Source organism: Canis lupus, chromosome 8, assembly GCF_011100685.1.
Source record: "Canis lupus familiaris isolate Mischka breed German Shepherd chromosome 8, alternate assembly UU_Cfam_GSD_1.0, whole genome shotgun sequence".
Classification (NCBI taxonomy): Eukaryota; Metazoa; Chordata; class Mammalia; order Carnivora; family Canidae; genus Canis; species Canis lupus.
The window spans coordinates 13,921,806-13,943,244 of record NC_049229.1 but is presented as its reverse complement, the minus strand read 5'-3'; the positions used below and the strand labels follow the sequence as shown (position 1 = coordinate 13,943,244).

Here is a 21,439-nt window from a genome sequence, read left to right as displayed (position 1 = left end):
AGCCTGCCTACTTCCATTTTCTTTGCCACCATCTATCATCGTTTAGATATGGCCAAAGTTTCTCCCCTTCCTGACCAATATATTATGTAGGACATAATATAGGAAGTTTTTAAAAAGTACATGCAGGCTCTCCCAGATACTTGATTACAGAAACAGTGGAGTGAGAAGATGGGCTAGGAAGTCTGTAGCAATTTAAAAATTGTAGCAATTAAACTAGGGGAAATAATAATTTCTGGGAGTATCTTTACTTCCTTTCATAACACCCTTCCCTGCACTCCAGAACATATCTTAGGTTGGTCAGGGCTGCCACATTGCTCAACTCCAGAGATGGTCATTCATTTGGTAGTCTATATTGTATGCAGTAATATGGGGCTAGTCTATGGTTGCTCTGGACTAAGGTGAGAAAGCCAGATGATACGGGAGTTAGGAAGCATCACACAGAATAACAATCATAGGGGGAAAAATGGGAAAATAAAAGACTAACCAAGGACCTTCGGACACAGGGATAGGGACAGGTTGCTGGGCAGCTATTCCCTAGAGGCCTTTTAAATGTCAGAGATTTGGGGGCACCTGGCACAGCAGTTTAGGCATGTGACTCTTGGTTTCAGCCCAGGTCATGCTCTCAGGGTTGTGAGCCCTGAGCTTGCATCAGGCTCTGCACTCAGCGTGGAGTCTGCTCGGGATTCTCTCCCTCTCCTTCTGCCCCTCCTGCTCATGCTCTCACTCTCTTTCTCAAGTACATAAATAAATCTTTAAAAAGTAAAAATGAATAAATGTCGGAGACTTCATTATTATTTTCTCTAATATAGCTCAGGTGAATGAGTGCAAGATTATCACATAAATTTTTTCTAAACAATTTCTGAATGGCTTTCATTGATGAAGAGAAAAACATGAAATATGCTTTATAAATATAGATAAAAGAATTAGAAATACAGAATAGAATGTGTAATACCTAAGCACAATTTGATATTTATTCTGTTCTAATCCTCCAGGATTTATTTCTCATTCCTTCTCCCTCGTGGAATTGAAGTTCATTTATCATCATGTACTCCCTGATCTGTCGGGAAAAGTCTTGGTTGACGTTGGCTCCAGGCTTGGCACGGTCCTTTATGGGGTAAAGTCCAGCTTGTGGACATAATCAACATTGGGAAAATACTTTCTCCTCCTGCTGCTAGCAACAGTTTGGCCTGTCACCATCCAAGGTGACAGCTTGGCTTTATTTATTAGAGTAACAGAATAAATAAGGTTAAAATATTATATTGAACTTGGAATTTCAAAGGCCAGCTCTCTGATTTCCTTTTCTGAGTCTCTATGACACAGCTGGAGGAGTATCAACAAAGCAGAAGCAGGTGACCTTCATAACACTTTGTTTTTGACCTCCTAATTTCATTTTCTTTATACTGTGCTAAAATAGTGTACTGAGCCTTGATAAGAGCTTTTATAGAAGCTTTTATTTAAAAAAAATTTTTTTAAAGCTTTTATAAAATTTACTTGACTTACGAAATTGCATGTGGCCATAACAAAGTCACTTAACACCCCTGGCTTCAAGTTCTTCACCCGTAAGTAAGCTAACTAAATGATATCCGAGGACACATCTTGCTCCAATTTTCTATGATTCAACTTTGTGGACATTTGTGTCTGAAATATCACTTCAATGTGGCTTTTTAAAAATTTCAAATCATGAGTATTTCTAATGCTCTTAACTGATTTTATCAGAAAACTTAAATGTGGTTTCTGGTTGTTATTAGCAGACTTGTTAAAACATATGGCCAACAGCAGTAGAGACTCATGCCAGAAACAGGCACTATCAGTTCCCAGCATCCATTGCCTGCTCTAAACGGCAACAGTTAACTATTTAGTGCTTAGTTTATTTTTCAGTAGTAAGGCTTTTATTCTATGATTAGGAAAGATATCCATAATAGAATATACAGTTTGTCAAATGGTTGTTTTTAGAGAACAGTAGAGATTACGATTGTATACCATATTTGCTCCACTCTTGTCCATTTTTTGATTTGTTAGAAAAGTATATAGCTGAAAAAAATGTGGCTATGCAAGTATGTGGCAGCATTAATAAGTTTAAAAATATTCTTATTTTTCTCTGTATTAAAGTGGTTACTGATTCAGCTGACAGAAAATTTTTGAATACCTGCATATGCTCCATTGAACATATCCTAAAAATCTATCATTAGCTATAAACATAAATTTGGTTCATACATGGATGTTAATGTAAAGTGATATTCAGAATATGATTTGACCTTTCCTTTCATATTATTTTTTTGTGATCACCACCAAAAATGGATACATAATAATATCTAGTCAGTTCTTGATTATCCTTGTTAGCTAATTGGTCAGTTACATTTGGCAGATTGCAGACGCCAGACTGACTTCCCTAAACCAACAAGACACATCTCCAGCCACCTTCCTCTAGTGTCAGACTCTGAATGATTTTCCATTATATTCCCCACCCCCCAGGTTAACTCCTTTCTTGCTTTCCCCTGCTGTAACTTTCCAAGAAATTATAGAAATAGGGTATTAAACAGAGACTCTATATGTGGTCACTTTTCTCATTTCCAACTTGGTTGAATGTACCATTTTGTCAGAAGTGAGAAATCAATCTTTCAAACTATAATTACTTTTAAATAATGGAAATTAATAAATTACATTCAAGGTCTTGATCAGTAAGAGTCTAAGTTCTTGAAGTTTTAAGAGTTACATACATTACACATTATTATTTATCTTTCATTTTATTTTCACTTTATTGAGTTGTTTTTTAAAGTTTGATTTTTTACATTTTATATAGACATAAATTCACAGTTCATTCATTTGCATCATAACAGGTCTTCATTCTTTCAGGGTTATCTTTACAGTTCAGCACTGCAGCTATATGGAGTAGAATTGAATGGAGACTTTTGCCAATTGCAGGAAATGGTCATAAAAAAATACCAGTTTACTGACAGAGTAAAGGTACCCTTTTATTTATGTATTTTTTTACTAATGAAGTACAGTTGACAAGCAGTGTTTAATTAGTTTCAGGTGCACAACATGGTGATTTGACAAGTCTATACCTTACACAGTGCTTATTCACCACAAGTGTAGCTCCCATCTGTCACCATACAGTGCTATGACAATACCATTGACTATGTTCCCTATGCTGTAGTAAAGATACCCTTTTAAATATATATTCTGTTATCTATTTTATTGCATAATTTAGCTAAGTTTCTTCTGGATTGGAGTTGGAAAATCTTTTTGAATCTATTCCTGGTTGCTGTTGTGCAGAAACAGATCAAGTTGACTTAGTATTTTAAAACATGAATAAATGTGAATTTAATTATAATTATTTTCCACTCCTGTTTTTCTTCCTCCCCAATTTTACTAGAAAGTAGAATTTTTCTTAATTTCTTTCATCTCTGCTGTAGTTTAGTTTTGGTAGCAGCATTTTTGAATCTCTAGATGTAGGTCATAAATGTACTTAATTAAACTCTTATGTTGAAAGTAATCAAAAAGGTTAACTAATGCTTTCAGTTCTTTATCCTTTTTCTAAGCTTCCAGGAGGAGTTGTGGATGCCACAGAATGGCAGTTCAGGGGGAATGATGCCTTGGGTTGGGCTACCACAAAACTTTTCTCTTTTTCTACATGTAAGAGGAAAAATAACCAAGAATGGGAAAGAACATTTCTTGGTTAATGTGCTCATTCTTATCCTTCCACTGAGGATCCTACACTTCTAATGGCAATGCAGAGAAACATTGAGCATCTAAGGCTTTCTGGTGTTAAGATGTTGAAAGACATCTCGGTGGAATTAAAGATCTAGTCTTCCCCTTATTTATTGAAGGAAACTTTTTCTTCCTCCTTCCAGACTTCCTTTTTTCTCTTTGCATATATCTCTCATCTCAGAAATAGGCAAATGAGGGCAGCCGGGTGGCTCAGCAGTTTAGCGCCTGCCTTCAGCCCAGGGCGTGATCCTGGAGACCTGGGATCAAGTCACACATCAGACTCCCTGCATGGAGCCTGCTTCTTCTTCTGCCTGTGTCTCTGCCTCTCTCTCTGTGTCTCTCATGAATAAATAAATAAAATCTTTAAAAAAAAATAGGCAAATGATTGAAACAAATTTATTGTCCATTAATAAATCCATGGATTTTTCTCACTGTCCCATATTTAGTGAACAAGAACACGTTACTCTTGCATGATAAGAATCACATAGCTACTAAGAATATCAATTTAATTGGAAGTTAAGGTTTAAAAGTTGACCTCTTAAGAATCATAGTTTATAAATGGACAACCAAGGAGTGCCAAGGTGGCTCAGTCAGTTGAGCATCCAACTCTTGATTTTGGCTCAGATCATGATCTCGGGGTCATGAGATCAAGCCTTGTGTGGGGCTCTGAGCTCAGCAGGGAGTCTGCTTGGGATTCTCTCTCTCCTCTCTTTCTCTCTCTCTCTCAAATAAATCTTTTAATAAATAAGGGAGAACCATGTAACTTATTGTTATTTTTTTAAGATGATGATAAAGGTATATAAAACACATTTATTTACACATTAAAAGATTTTTACCCCTTGCTTTTCAAAGGAGTATATAGATGAATGCCCACCCCACATACTTTCAAGGCCTGTGGCTTTGGTGGCAATTAGTAACCCAATGACAGAAAGCTGTTTTTATACCATTTTTTTGGCAACCTTAACAGTTTCCTTCCGCAATGGGAGAGACAGTTGTTGTGTTTGAGAGGCCTTAAGAGCAACAGAAAGGAATTCCAGGGTTATTTTTTATATTATCTGGTGAAATGCATCAGCCTTTAAATCTTGGGCTCTGCTTTTTGTTTGTTCTTTTTGGTCTTTGTTTTAGCAGGACTTTGCTCAGAAGTCTAGGAGTCCTTGGTTGTCTGTTCATACTTAGAGAGTGAGAGAAAAAAGAAAAAAAGCTGGTTGAAGTTCTCAGCACTTAAGTGAGGATTCTGAGCACTGTGGGCTTCACTGTCAAGTGATCTCGTTTGGGTCATTAATTAGGGGAATATCTGATGACATATCTTAAGATCTTTCCTCTTGGGCTATGGCAAGCAACATCCTGGGGACAGAGTGGTAGAGTAAAAGAAGTGAAATGTTAGGGATTCACAGCATCCTGTCTGCCTTACTTCCCTTGTTTACAGTACATTAGCCTTTCTTTCAACTTATCCTGGTGTCCCTGACCCAGAGACCTTTTGTTTTACCCTTACAGAGAATCAGTCTCTATTCTTTTGCTGGGAAATGTGAAAGTTGTATAAGGGTCTGAGTGCTTTTAAAACTGACTTTGAACCAAATTACCTTATTTTTAGCATTTCTCCCTACTCCCTCACCCAGAGATACCTAGTACCATCAGTTGTGAGCCTTTTTTGAGATTCTGTAGTATAAATCAAGTCTGGGTCTTTGCTTTCTATCTGTCTAGCTTAGAAATCAGATTTTTCTGGTCTCCTAAATTCCTTATTAATTCCTCTTTTTTTCTTAACTTACAAAATTTCATCTCTGTTATTTCATTTCCCATTCCTCCCATCCTTGTGGGTATACATCTTTTCTTCTAAAAACCCTATATTGTTATTATAATAGGGTTTCAGGAAATAAGAATACATGCCATGTGTTTTATGCACTACCTTACATTGAAAGACCCATTGATTTAAATTCTTTCCACCATCTTCTCTAAGCTAAAGGTGAATTTTCCTTTATTCGTATCTTACTTATTCCTTGAATGGCACTTAGAGTTACCAACATAGCTGTTTCATCCTATTAGTAGAATATAACATTTTTGAGTGTAGATGTTATATCTCATTGGTCATGGTGTATCTCCCCAAACAGTATCTTATATATTGGAGGTGCCCATGAAAATTGATTAAATTGATTTAGTGGCTTTGTGACCTTTGCGTTGTTAGCATTCCAGCTTGTCCAGAGCCATTTTGGAGGGTTTCCCTGGGCACTCTGTTGGTTGCCATAATGAATTGATCTGCCAGATTATTTTTTACCCTGTGTGGTGGGGTGTGAGAGAGGAACAGAGATGGGAAGGAAAAAGAGGAAACTGTGATATATCAGTAGGTTAATTTGCATGCCTATTTCATATCTCAGCAACATGTTTAGAAAGTTTAAAGTGATTAACTGTTTTCTGTGTGTTCAAGAACATGTCCAAGGTGTGTTTCAGAGACTAGAGGCCCACCTAATTTAAATTATCTTAGTATTTTTACTACTTAAAAAAGAAAATAAACCCCACAACATTCTGAATGCTATTTATTTGTAAGACCAAAGATCATTTAATACAAAATAGTACATTAGAGACACCTAACTCTGGGAAATGAACAAGGGGTAGCGGAAGGGGAAGTGGGCGGGGGGTTGGGGTGACTGGGTGATGGGCACTGAGGGGGGCACTTGGTGGGATGAGCACTGGGTGTTATGCTATATGTTGGCAAATTGAACTCCAATAAAAAAAATTTAAAAAAAAAACAAAATAGTTAAACTTTTTCTCTTCTTTTTAAAATAAAAGTGGTTTCTTTTGCACTTGAGAAAATAGATGTTTTCTCTTATTATCTTGCCTGGACTCTTAAGACTTGTTGATTGTGGTCAAGTTAATTTTTTGAGGTATATAGTCTTAATTTTTATTATTAAGTTTTTAATTTTAATATATAGTGTTATATTAGTTTCAGGTGTACAATATAGTGATTCAACAATTCTGTATATTACTCAGTGCTCATCATAAGTGTACTCTTTAATCCCCATCACCTATTTCACCCATCTCCCACCCACCTCCCCTCTGGTAGCCATCAGTTTGTTCTCTATAGTTAAGAGTCTATTCCTTGGTTTGTCTCTCTCTACTTTTTTGTTTGTTTGTTTCTCTCCTGTACATGTTTGTTTTATTTTTCAAATTCCACATATGAATGAAATCATGTTATTTGTCTTTCTCTAATTGGTTTATTTCACTTTGCATTATACTCTCTAGCTCTAACCTCATCCTTGCAAATGGCAAGATTTCATTCTTTTTTATGGCTGAATAATATTCCATTATACACACACACACACACACACACACACACACATACACACACACCATCTTTATCCATTCATTTGTTGAAGGACACTTGGACTGCTTCCATAATTTGGCTATTGTAAATAATGCTGCAGTAACACGGGGGTGCATATATCCCTTGGAATTAGTGTATTTGGGGGTAAATACCCAGTGGTACAATTGCTGGATCATAGGGTAGTTTATTTTTAGCTTTTTGAGAAACCTCCATATTGTCTAATACAGTGGCTGCACCATTTGCACCCCCACCAGCAGTGCGTGAGGGTTCCTTTTTTCTTTACATCCTCACCAACACTTGTTTCTTGTGTTTTTGTTTTTAGCCATTCTGACAGGTGTGAGGTGATATCATTGTAGTTTTGATTTGCATTTCTCTGATGATGTGTGATGTTAAGCATCTTTTCATGTGTCTGTTGGCCATCTATATGTCTTCTTAGAGAAATATGTGTTCATGTCTTCTGCCCATATTTTAATTGGATTGTTTTTTTTGGTGTTGAGCTTTGCAAGTTCTAACCCTTTATCAGATATGTCATTTGTAAATATCTCCCATTCAGGAGGTTGTCTTTCAGTTTGACTGATTGTTTCCTTTGCTATGCAGAAACTTTTTGTTTTGATACAATCCCAGTAGTTTATTTTTGCTTTTGTTTCCCTTACCTCAGGAGACATATCTAGAAAGATGTCGTAATGGCCAATGTGAGAGAAATTATTGCCTGTGCTCTCCTAGGATTTTTATGGTTTCAGGTCTTACATTTAGGTCTTTACTCCATTTTGAGTATTTCTGTGTACAGTATAAGAAAGAGGTCAGGTTTCATTCTTTTGGGTGTAGCGGACCAGTTTTTAAAGATTTGTCCATTTGGGGTCTTCTGTAGTTACATACAAATTTTAGGATTGTTTATCTAGTTCTGTGAAAAATTCTGTTGGTATCTTAATAGAGATTGCATTAAATCTGTAAATTGCTTTAGATAACGTAGACATTTTTACAATATTTGTTATTCCAATCCATGAGCATAAAATGTTTCTTTGTGTCATCGTCAATTTCTTTCATCAGTGTTTTGTAGTTTTGAGAGTACAGGTTTTTCACCTCTTTGGTTAAGTTTATTCCTAGGTGTTTTGTTGTTTTGGGTGTGAGGCATATATTTTTTAAATAAATTGTTTTGTTTGCTTTTTTGGATAAATAATCAAATAAATTTTAGATGAAAAGTCAGACAAAGCCAATAAACATATTGTATTAACATTTTATAGTATATAAATTACTTTTATAGTTTTTATATGATCCCAGTTGATTCTGTGGATCAGGACAGATATTATTCCATTTTATTTATGAGGACACTGACTGCCTAAGCATACAGATTTAGTTGATGATGGAGCAAGAGTCTGAACCTAGGGCCTTTGACTCTTAAAATTAATGATACAGTCATAGAGGAAGAAGCTCTGAAGTCGGAGTTGAAAGACCATAATTATATGTCTATGTACATAAATCTATCTAAAACTTTCACAAGTTTATGGTTTTTAATTAGATATTGAGTATCTCTCATAGAGGGATACCTGGGTGGCTCAGTCGGTTAAGCATCTACCTTTGGCTCATGATCCTGGGTCCTGGGTTTGAGTCCCGTATCAGGCTCCCTGCTTTTCCCTCTGCCTCCCTCTGTCTCTTGTGAGTAAATAAATAAAATTCTTTTTTTTTTTTAAAGTCTACATTAAAAAAAGGTATCTCCCATAGATGATACTATTAAATACACTGTTCCTTCTCCCATTTTAAGTAGGGTTAACTTCTCATATTGCCTCACAGTATCATTGAACCAATAGATATTTCTTCTGTGGTTATCTTTGTTTTCTTAAAATGAACCCATTCTTCTTTAGGTGCTTCATGCAGACATCTGTACCCAGGGTTCACTTCTGCAAAATGCTGATGTTATTATAATGAATAATGTCTTCGAATATTTTCTTGATGAAGCAGAACAGGCCAGGTATGTTATTTATTCAAGGAAGAAATCTGTTAAAATATGATCAGCAAAGTATAAAAAGGGATTAGTTGGGTGGGTGGTTGGCTCAGTCAGTAGAGCATGACCTTGGGGGTCGTGAATTCAAGCCCCACATGAATGTAAAGATTACTTAAATAGATATCTTTTTTTTTTAAAGGGATGGTAAAGTAGAAATATTTTCATAGTAAACTGTTTTTTAAAACAACCTCAACAAGATTATGTTAATCTTGAAATATGTTATGTATAAAACAAAAATATTGTCCAGCTTTGTAAAATATTACACCAAATGGGGTGGCATATATTAAATGATATCATGACCCAGGCATTTGCTTAGCCATCAGGGATGCAATAAGATAACCATTCCCAATGGGCGTTTATACTTACTCTTTTCTGTCTCCATTTTATTTTCTTTGAAAAACAAGTTGTTAAAAAAAAAAAAAAAAGAAAAGAAAAAGAAAAACAAGTTGTGTACTATCCTATCACAAAATCCTGGGAATTAATTTCTGTAAGTGATATAAGAATATTAACCAAAAGAGTGAGTAGTTATCAAACTTCAAAAATATTAAGGTGGTAATAGTAGGTTCCTAAAAATATTCCACTATTCAGGGAATGGAAAAATTAGCTTATCTGTGATCAGTATTTTGACTTCTCTGCCACAATTTGTTGCTTTGTGACCCTCAGAGCCAGAAGGTTCCTCTAATTAGGAAATCACTGTGGTCTATAATCTGACACATTGATTTTCTAGCTAGTTAGGATTGCTGACTGGTTTTTTTCATAATGGCATATGTGTACTCTAGATGCAAGAAAACTTCCCATGTATGTGAAAGGGAATTACACAAATGTTTGGATCAGTGCATCAGTAAGGTTTGTACTACAGAGAAATAAAAAGATCATATAACTACAGGCTGTAAAGACCATATAGTTAATACAGAGTAGAATCCTGAATGGCTAACCCTCTTTATCCTGCTACCCTTTTATCTTCTTTATTCTGCCCTTCCCCCAATTTTCTGTCACACATGCATACACACACACGCACGCACATACCCATTACTAGTAGGTGAAGGTCATCATGAAATTAACAAATATTTTAAAAAGAAACTAATTCAATGAAAACTAATCTCATAATCAAAGTTCAGCCAGGGGCAGCCTGGGTGGCTCAGTACTTTAGCGCCGCCTTCAGCCCAGGGCCGGATCCTGGAAACCCAGGATCGAGTCCCACATCGGGCTCCCTGCATGGAGCCTGCTTCTCCCTCTGCCTGTGTCTCTGCCTCTCTCTCTCCCTCTCTCTGTGTCTGTCATGAATAAATAAATAAAATCTTTAAAAAAAAAAAAAAAAAAAAAAACAAAGTTCAGCCAGAATGTGTGACAATTTTTGGTCACAGACTGAAGACCAGAAACAGAACATGAGCAAAATTGTTTTGTTTTATTTTGCAAAATTTTAATCATAGACCTCTTTAAACTTAATTTCCAGTGGACAAAGTGCGATTTACTTTTCACCTTTTTAAGCTAATGACCAGTAGCCAAAACATTACATAATTGTTGGAGAATGAAGTATTACCAGGTTTCTGTTGTTTAAGAAGGTAAAAGAAAAAAACACCATAAAGTCTTTGGAGATTCATTACAGAAAGATTTGACTGCCAAAGAATGATGAAAGCCACTGGTGAACTTGACATCGGAAATACTGAATGTTTGGGTTGTTTTAAAAGCTTTCTTGGTACATTCATTCACACTCTCTACATTGTTCAGCAAATAGGTATCGGCCACATGTGTTTGTTCAGTCATTTCTCCTAAATCTAGTGCAGTGCGTTCAAAATATAGGTTCTAGTCATGAATGACAATATTTAGGAGAATGTTTTGAAGACAGTAAATGATTCTGACATTGGGATTGTTCTGTCAAAATGATCATTTACCTATGTTAATTCTGTATTGTACTGAGTGACAAAAATGATGCTACATATAGCCTCTAAAGACTTGTCTTAATTAGAATCTGGGACAAATTGAATGATATTGCTGTAGGAGTTAATATATATGAGAAAACAAATATTTTGTAATAATAGAAAATGTGTACTCAGGAAAGGCTCAGGCTTCAGAATAAATTCAGTCTCATTACAGAATAACATCCCAGATTTGTAGAGTAATTGTTAGTTTAAAAGGTGCCTCAATGCATTTTTGAGTAGGTGAAGCAGATACTACTACAATGACAACTTACCAGAAACAGCAAATACTATTTTGAGAGTCATGACCAGTCATGCCAATTTAATTAACTTCTTCATTCTTATTAAATAAGCTTATAAAATGTCATTTTTAAGGAACCACATCAAAACAATAGCTCTAGCCTAAGCACAGTGGCTGTTATCAAGCACTGCTACATTATTTTAGATATAGCCTGGGAAAAAGAACATTTGTATCATTTTGCCTAATAAACTCCAGAATACTAAACCTAATAACTATTGCTGTAACTAAAATAAATGGAAATGACACCACTGCCCACCTGCCCATTGCAAGGGATGCACATCTCTGCTTTGCTTACCCACTGCTTCCCAGTAGTGGGGTATACTGTCAGCACTCATGCACGATACAGAAATCCAGTTCACGTCTGCACTGAAGTTAGTCAGAACCGGTCAGACATTGCCCTATGGCACATACATGTGCACATGGCATTTCATCGTGCTTTCAACCTGGCTGGCCCACTCAACTTCGCAGGTGCCATATTGTCCAAAAGTCTTTCCATTAAATATTTTTGACCACCAAATAAAGTATAGTTTCAGTCTTGATGTTATTTTAAAAGATGTAATCTACATATTATGCTGTATTGTAAGTCTTTACTTGGTTTCTGGTTTCTATGGCCTTTCTGCATGACTTTTCCCCACTTCTACCTCTCAGCCCTTCTCCGTTCTGCAGAACCAGCTTTGACACATTTCATCAAGAGTTTAGTGGCTTTCAGGGCCGCCTGGATGGCTCAACCAGTTAAGCTTTCAACTCTTGATTTCCACTCAGATCATGATCTCAGGGTTGTGGAATCAAGCTCTGTGCGGGCTCTACACTGGGCTTAGAACCTGCTTGGGATTCTCTCCTCAACCATGCTTGTGCACACACTCTCTCTCTCTCCCTCTCCCCCTCCCCCCACAAAAAAAACCCCAGAAGAGTTTAAGGGGCTTTAATTGCTGATCCAGCTTTGACTTGTATGTTGGTTTTGAAAACTAAGCTTTAGCCTTAATACCTGCTATTAACACAAATCCCCATCTTGTTAAATCTCTTCAGTGTTGTAACATCACAATTTTGCCAACACCCCCTTCAGGAACTGAGGAATTTACCAATTTCTAGTATTTTGCTGCAGTCCTATTACCTGCAGACATTTTGCCCATCTGGATTTGTAGGTATTGCCTGTGCTACATATTCTCTTGTCATTTTCATTGTTTAAAAAGTGTTTTAGTGTCTGGTAAAACCTAAAATATAAGTCTTTAATATGTTGCAGAGCCTGGGAATGTATCAGCCATAATGTAAGGAAACAAGGATCGTTATTAGTAACAGTACCAAGTCTTGAAGATTCTCTTTCACGCCTGCAGGTATGTAAGCGTCTTTCCCAGCACTTTTACTGTCAAAACTATTCTCCTCCTTTTTCCTGATAGCTGTTTGGATATTCTAGAGACATTCTGTCTGAATCTAGCAACAGATGATTCAGTAACTAAGCCTAAGACCTGGTTTGTGGCTTGTTCATTGGCCTCAAGAGCTCTGAAATTGTAATTCTTATCTTGATATAGATTTCTTGGCTTCTCTACCCAGTTTTTTCACCTGAGGGTTACAGTTTTAGGTTAACAAATGCTATTAAATGTTTGTAAGAGGCTTAGAACACCCACATCATAACTTTCCCATTAGAACAAAAGGAATACAGTTGCTCAAGGCTTCTAGAATCAGATGTGTAGACTGGAAGCCCATGTACTATGTACAGTTTGGGATCTTATACAAACTGCTTCTTTGTTCCTTAGATTCTCCATATAAAGTAAGGCTCATATTTAATAGGTTTCAGCCCAATCAGTTGACCTTATGTAAAGGGTATATATAAAGTTCTTAGAGACCCCTAGATGAAAGATACTGTTGTATTTCTTAATAATGGAGTATTATTATAGTTTTCTTTAGTGGTGTTTTTCTTACCTATAAACACTGCCAAATTTAAGCATCTATATCTTCCTTTTAAAAAAGAAAACTAAACCATCATCAGTAACACTTCCTTAAGAAATATTTGTCAGTCATCTAAATTACAGAAGTAATTCATGTTTGAACTAACAAGGGAAATAATCCTGAGATATATAAAGAAAAGATATATAAAGAAAAATTTCGGGCAGCCCTGGTGGCTCAGCGGGTTTAGCGCCGCCTTCAGTCAAGTCCCGCGTCGGGCTCCCTGCGTGGAGCCTGCTTCTCCCTCTGCCTGTGTCTCTGCATCTCTCTGTGTGTGTATGTGTCTCTATGAATAAATAAATAAAATGTTTTAAAAAAAGAAAGAAAGAAAAATTTCCCCATTCCCTCCACTTAATTCTTTTCGAGGAGAGACCCATCTCATGGGTGGTATAATCCTACTATACTTTTCCATGCTTATAAAAGCATGCCTTTTAAAATACATGGTCTCCACGAGGCATGTGGGTGGCTCAGTCAGTTAAGCATCTGACTCTTTGTCTTAGCTCAGGTCTTGATCTCAGTGGTCTTGAGTTCAAGCCTTGTGTTGGGCTCCCTGCTAGGTGTGAAGCCCACTTTAAAATAAATACATATATATTTATGGGCCCCTCTCAAGTTAACCCCTTAGCACCATCACTGTGTGTTTATGAATAGTTTTCTCTGTCCTCTGTGTATTCTCATTGTTTTTTAATCTTTTATTGTTTAATGATAATTATTAAATTAGTTACATTAAAACAATTACTCTATTCTGTATTTTCTTTATTCTTTCAAATTCCAAAATCAAAATAAATTAAATCCTGAATCCACAGACCTACCATGTAGTAACAAAGAATCGTTCATGTAATAACCACATAAATTTAGTCCTGCTTGTTGTAAAAAAATCTGTTGTGTTCAGTTACTTAGTTCATCATGATTTCTTGAAGCTTTAGAGAATAGAATCATTCTGCAGTTTTCATGTTTGTTTATAACCTTTTTTCTTTCAGATTAATATACAATTATCTTCCTGGGTTGAAGAGGTAACACTGAACTATGATGTATACCCAGAAAAGCATATTGACAGAGAAGCTCTTGAACAAATTCATTTGTATAAGATTCTATAACATAAAATAGTCCTACCTCAGCATAATGTTTTGTTGAATATATTACAAATTAATAAAAAAGAAACATCACCCCAATACCTGGACACATACTTCTGTATATTTCTTTTAGACTTATATATATGTTTACCTATTTGTAAATAGTTGTATATGTATATGTACATATACATAGTTGTGTATAGACACATAGTTGTGTCTATATACAACTTTGATTTCTGTGATAATTTAATTAAAATATTTACCTGAATATTTTTGGTTTCCCCCTGTTTCTTTTATCTTTTTAAAAACATAAATATGTCTTTAGTCACTAACTCTGTGTACCAATTCCAAATATAACAAAAAGGATTAAAAGGTGTTTCTATCATGAGAGAAGGATATAGGGGAAAGTAGGCTACATTGTATCCCATTTATTAGATCTCTATCCTGTAAGATTCCTTGTATCCAGCTTTATGTGAAGAGGCTAGCACAAGGATTAAAATAAAAAATAATCACAGTTGCTAGGAAAAAGCAAACTAGAAAGGTAGCCTCCAAAATATAAATACAGATTTTGTCTAGGTGGAACAGTTACTAATAATTTTTTTTTCTTTTCCATGTTTTTCTGTATTTTACAGTTTTTTTCTGTAATGAATGGATTTCTTTTGAAATCAGGAAAAGCAAAACTTTTTTAAAAGAATACAATGAGGGGCACCTGGGTGGCTCAGTGGTTGAGCATCTGCCTTAGGCTCAGGTCGTGATCCCAGAGTCCTGGAGTCAAAGGATCGAGTCCCACATCAGGCTCCCCATGGGGAGGCTGCCTCTCTCTCGATGTCTCTGCCTCTGTGTGTCTCTCACGAATGAATGAATAAAATATTTTATAAATAAAAGTACACTGAAACATCAAAAGAACACCTAACACCTAGTTCTAGTAATCTCATATTTAGTGTTATATATAAATTACTTTTTTTTAACCTACATTTTGGAGTTGTGGAACTTTTTGGAAATCTATGTTTTAGGTTTTTTGTTTTTTTTTAATAGGCAGAGGGGAGGGGCAGAGGGGAGAGAAAGAGAGAATCTTAAGCAGCCCCCACACCCAGCTTGGAGCTGACTCAGGGCTCAATCTCAAAATCCCAAAATCATGACTTGAGTCGGACAATCAAGAGTTGGACACTTAACTCACTAAGCCACCCAGGCACCCCTTTATTTTTTGTTTTGTTTGTTTTTTCAAGAAATTATTGCTCAATAGCTAAAGAAAGTGCTAAAAATAAAAGAAGTTTGGAACTTTTACTGTTATTATTATCTGTCATATTTAGTATCTGGTATAATAATAAATGCTGGAATTCCATTAATTTCTTAGTCACAGAGGCATTACTTATTCCTGCTAACTCATTAAATATTCTTACCATTCTAGTCACCCAAGAAGAAGCTAAAGCAGAGTTACGGAGTTACTAGAATCCTGGCATCTCAGTAACAGTTGGATGTTTCCAGGAATCTGTGCAGATTTTCTGAAATTTTGAAAAGATTTCTGGAAAAGGAGAAAAATTAATTGAAGTATTTGAAAATATTTCAATACTTAAAATACTTGAGGCTGTTATTCATATGATTGTTTTATACATAATTAAATGTATTGATTTATTGTAATAACATATAGTCACTTAAATTTCAAGTACACAAAAAAAAAAATTTCAAGTACAATACTAACTAGCAAATACATAAGATACAAACAGTAAACATGCGTGAAAAATAAGTTTATTAATAATATGGCACATACTTATAAACATAGAACATAAATTGAATTTCACTTGATGATGCACCTATTCTTAAAAAACTGTATTTCCTAAACTCTGATTCCCAGTTGCCCTAGTGTTTATTTGACTGTTCTCAGAAGCATGAACCTCTAAAGCAAAATCTGCTGCTATGGCCCTGGGTGAATGCCAGAACTCCCATTCTAGAATGCCCTGGACAGGACAGAAGGAGAGATAATACTAGCAATACTCTGAACCATGGAGGAACAAGTCTCTTTGTAAACGTAGTTTTGTATCATCCAGCCCCTAATTTAATAAAAAAAAAAATTAAGTATTCAGCTATCAATAGTGGAATACACCGAAGAGCACAGATTATCAGTGGTTTCCATAGATATGTGCATAAAGTTACAGAAAAACATTTATTTATTTATTTATTTATTTGGTAATCTCTAACCCAACCTGGGGCTTGAACTCATGACCCAAAGATCAAGAGTCATGTGTTCTACTCACTGAGCGAGCTAGACATCCTGACAATTGTCACTCCTTGGCCTCAGTCTCCCTCCTGCCCTTTCAGTGTCTGCTCTGTCTTACAAGGCTCAGGGGAGGAAGGGCAGTGAGTTAAGATATTTTTGTATTTAGTAGCCAAATGAAAAATAACACAAAACTAAATCTTTTTTCGTATAGCATTACTAGTGCTCAGACAACTCAAAACATTAAGATTATAGTAAATGTCCAAATTTTTTAGCTCTTTAGCTCATAAAATACATGACAAATATGATGAAAGAGTTAAATTGATAGAAAACAAAATTATTTCTTAGACCTTTTTTTCTGCCGATGCTCCTTTAAAACTACTGAACTCCATAGAGCTTATCCAAGTTTGATCATCTTGTTCCTTCACCGAACTTCCAATCCCTTCTACTAAATGCAGACACCCTTGATGTCCAAACCAGGTCCTATTTGGTTTAAACACTCCAGGATCTCATGAAAACCTCATTAATAGTAGTCATCATAAGATATTTTCTATTGATGGTGAATTCCAAGCCATGCAGCTATTAATTACACAAACAAATCACACAAACATGTATTAAGCTCACACTATGTATCTGGCACTCTGCCAGCCTCTACAGATAGAGAAAACAAAACACTTGGCTCTACCATGAAAGAACTCAGACTCTAAGGAGGGAGAGGGGTGACTCGTTAGTTTAGATATAGGATAAGGAAAAATGTTCCTGGTTAACAGAACACCATGTGCAGAGGCAGAGGATAGTGAGTATTTTAGTATGACTAGAGCCCAGGATAGGAAGGATTTACACGAGGATCATGAAGTAGATAGATGCCAGATCAGGAAGAGAGTGGTATACCAAGCAAAGGAGATCACATTTTATTCTGAGGGTGAGCCATTAGAAGATTTTAAGCAGCATGTTGATATGATCAGAATAAAATTATAGAAGCCATATTGTGGTCCAGTGACTCTAGGGACATAGGGAAAAGAAAGGAGTCAAGATGTACCTAGGAGGGCTCAGTACTTTGTTAGGGAGTACATAAATCCAGACATGAAGAGGGTTTAAAAATTACATTTATGAAGATATATAAGAAAATCAAATGTGGCATTACAACAGAATAAATCAAAAGATAATAGCAAAGAATCTACTGAATGCAGTCTTATACGATCAGCATAAAAAATAGATACTGAGGCACCTGGGTGGCACAGTCAGTTAAGTGTCTGCCTTCAGCTTAGGGTCATGATCTTAGGGTCCCCAGATCAAGCCTATGTTGGGCTCCCTGCTCAGTGGGGAGTCTGTTTCTCCCTTTCCCACTCACTCCCTCTCAAATAGATAAATAAAATCTTTAAAAAAAATTAGTTAAGTACTAAGTATATGGCCAAAAATGAATGCTAGGAGGCAAAAATTAAGACAATAACTTGAAAAGGAACCTGCCAAGGATGAAACACACCCCTGTGTGTGTGTGTGTGCATGCGTGTGTTCATATACACATACACAAAGTAAACAAGGATATTAATTAGCATTGAAGAGAAGGATCTGGGTGGGGCATAAAGTTCCAAACATTTTTCATGTAAATAAATGAAGAATCTAGCTAGGGAAAAAGGAAACAACAACAAACTTAAGGGTTTCACTGGGGACATGCTAGCACAGAAAAAGATTTCTCTTTTTCAGAAGAATTCAATTCTGGGACATAATTAAACAGGCCTTGTTTGGCAGTTATCAACTTCCCTAGACTTGTCCAGATGGCTAAAGCAACTCAACCACTTTAGGCTGTAGTTTACCCACTTGCAAATTAAGTTAATTAATGTTTTTGGGCCATGAGTTTCACAGGAGTATTATGTGCATTAAATGAATGGTAAATACCTTGAGACAGACACAAGGAAAAGCATATAAATAGAATACAAATTGAAATTGATTTATTCTCTCTCTAAAGACATGTTCATGAAAATTGATAGATATAATCATCATAATTGCATCAAGGATCCTCATTTCAAGTTAGTTTTTGCTAACAAGAATAATCCTCGGTTGTTAAATTCTCCAAAACTTATTTTCTCAAATTTCTACTTTCTTTGAGGAAGATGAGGAAAAGAATCATATGCCCAAGGTAACCTAGGATAAATCGAATATGAATAAATGAAAATATAATCCTGTAGACTAAGAAGGAAAAAATATACGAAAAATCTGAATCTAATGGCAGGAAAAGATCACAAGCTATGAAATCAGTTCTTAAGTAGAAATAGTTAAATACTATTAAAATACTTCCATACTGACAAATCAAAGACAGACTTAGAGACCAGGAAGGTAATATGTATTTAAATCCTGAGTGCTTAAGGAAGATTTTCTGATTAAGAAAAAAATCTAAATTCATTGACATGGATTTTGTACTTGATGTTTTAGCTATGGAGCCTGACAACAACCCAATGAAGTAGGAGCTATTAATCCTATTTAATATGAGTTTTAAGATGAGTAAACTGAGTTTTATTTAGTGAAGGTAGGAAACTTTCCAAAAGTTTTACAGCTGGTAAATGGCACAGCCAGGATTCAATCCTATTTTCTACCTAAACTCCAAAGCCTGTGCTCTTTTGTTATGCTATCTCTGTATTTTAAATTTCGTAGTCTAATATTAACCACAAAACCAACAGATTAAAATGGAGAGAAGCCGCCTTATTTTGCCTTTGGATTCTTCATCAATGTGAGAATTGCTTGAGTAATTGTTTAATGTATAAGCTGCAGCTGTGATTCTTTAAAAGTTTTTATTTAAATTCCAGTTAGTTGGGGCACCTAGGTCGCTCAGTCAGTTAAGTGTCTGCCTTCAGCTAAGGTTGTGATCCCAGGCCTGGAATGGAGCCCCAAATGTGGCTCCCTGCTCAGTGGGGAGTCTGCTTCTTCCTTTCCCTCTTCCTGCCACTCCCCCTGCTTGTGCTCTCTGTCAAATAAATAAATAAAATCTTTAAAAATAATTAACTAATTAAATTCCAGTTAGTTAACATACAGTGTAATATTAGTTTCAGGTGTACAATATACTGATGCCATGCTTTCATATAACACCCAGTGCTCACCACAAGTGCATTCCTTAATTCCCCTCAACTATTTTACCCATATCCCCACCCAGTTACAGCTGTGATTTATAAATCTGTTAGATGCTTAAACCAAGAGGAAAAGTGACAACTAGGTCATAGTTCAAAATGTATGGCTTCTGAATGAAAGAGAGGTGCAGCATGGCTTTAACATTATAATTGATAGTAATACTATGATGATAATATCCTAAATCAAAATTATTAATGTGACTGTTTTTACATTGAAAGTTACCTATAGGGAGGCCTGGGTGGCTCCATCAGTTAAGCGGCCGCCTGCGACTCAGGTCATGATCTCAGGGTCCTGAGATGGAGCCCTTGAGTGGGGCTCCCGGCTCAGCAAGGAGTCTGCTTCTCCCTCTCCCTCTGCCCCTTCCTTCTAGCTCGTGCTCTCTCTCTCTCTTGCTCTCTCTCAAATAAATAAATAAAATCTTTTTTAAAAAATTACCTATATAAACAATTGGTTCAATCTCTTTCTTTTTTCCCCTCATTTACTAAATTACTCATACATTATAAAATAATACCTGAAATTTTCAAAAGCAACTGAAGACAGAAAACATGCCAAGATTTTGGCTTACAGGGAGAAAGAGTAACTAGATTATAGATGATTTACTTAAAACAATGACTCAGTTTTTGGACTCCAGCTTTGTTTATTTTTTCTGCCAAATAAACATTATTATTTAGGTCAAACTGCAAGGTGCAAATAAGAAGAGCCATTCTTTCTGTTGGAAGATGAAAGCAGCACAGATTTTTACTTAGAAGATACTTTAGGATAAACCAAAGTATCTTTCTCTTCTTTTCTTAGAGAAAGAAAATTGTATTTGAAGTGTCTTTGCAAAGTGGGGAAAAGCAGCTTCCTTAAAATAGATCTGCATTCTGATAACATGGAACATACAATTTATGGGATAAAATGAAGCTTGGAAATTACTTCATGTGGCGGTGCCTGGGTAGCTCAGTCAGTTAAGTGTTTCCCTTTGGCTCAGGTCATGAGCTCAGGGTCCTGGGATCATGCTCCGCATCACACTCCCCGCTCAGGGAGAGCCTGCTTCTCCCTCTCCCTCCGATGCTCTCCTCACCTTGTGTTCTCTCTCTCTCCCTCAAATAAAAAAAAAAAAAAAAAAAAAAAACTTTAGGTTGATGTTGAGAAACTGGAACCTTCCTGCATTGCTGGTGGGAATATAAAGTGGTACAGATGCTATGGAAAACAATTTGGCAGTTCCTCAAAATGTTAGCCATATAGTTACCATATGACCTAACAAATTCCACTCCTAAATACATACCCAAGAAAAAGGAAAACATATGTCCAACATAAAAATTTGTACACAAATGTTCATAGTACATTATTTATAATATCTAAAAAACAAGGTAGGGGAAACAAAGATCCATCAACTAATAAATGAATAAAGAATAGTGGATAAATAATTCCATACCATGGCATTTATTCAGAGTAAAAATAAATAAAGTATTGATACATGCTAGGACATGGATGAATCTTGAAAACATCATGCTAAGGGAAACCAGTCAAAAAAGATCACATGTTGTATAATTCTATTTATATGACATGTCCAGAATAGGCAAATAGAGACAGAAAGTACCTTAGTGGTGGCTTAGAGCTGGGAGGGGAGCAGAGGAAAGATAGGAAGTGACTATTAATAGATGTGGGTTTCTTTTTGGGGTGATAAAAATAGTCTAGAATTAGATTGTGGTGATAATTGCACAACTCTGAATATGCAAAGAACCATTGAACTGTACACTTTAAATGGATGAAATTGTATATTGTATGTGAATTACATCTCAATAAAGTTGTTTAAAAAAATAAAATGAGGGGACACCTGGGTGTCTCAGCAGTTGAGTGTCTGCCTTCAG

The 21,439-nt window shown here is 35.9% G+C and overlaps 1 protein-coding gene and 1 long non-coding RNA gene across 5 annotated transcripts in view; one reads left to right on the top strand and one right to left on the bottom strand.

Annotated features, from left to right (window-relative positions):
* LOC608513 overlaps window positions 1-14,522 on the top strand; it is a 77,843-nt gene extending 63,321 nt beyond the window's left edge. For all 4 annotated transcript variants that reach the window (XM_038544489.1, XM_038544487.1, XM_038544486.1 and 1 more), the window contains 5 exons: window positions 993-1,114; window positions 2,854-2,964; window positions 8,887-8,993; window positions 12,484-12,574; window positions 14,162-14,522. In XM_038544489.1, coding sequence (XP_038400417.1) covers window positions 993-1,114; window positions 2,854-2,964; window positions 8,887-8,993; window positions 12,484-12,574; window positions 14,162-14,278 — 548 coding nt within the window. In that variant the 3' untranslated portion in view covers window positions 14,279-14,522. The remainder of the gene's footprint in view (window positions 1-992; window positions 1,115-2,853; window positions 2,965-8,886; window positions 8,994-12,483; window positions 12,575-14,161) is intronic.
* On the bottom strand, window positions 13,228-20,557 carry LOC119872836. The gene is made up of 3 exons (XR_005363133.1): window positions 20,502-20,557; window positions 15,655-15,776; window positions 13,228-13,470 (listed from the first exon to the last, which is right to left on the bottom strand). It is a non-coding gene; the product is annotated as an uncharacterized LOC119872836 (long non-coding RNA).
* Window positions 20,558-21,439: the final 882 nt, after the last annotated feature.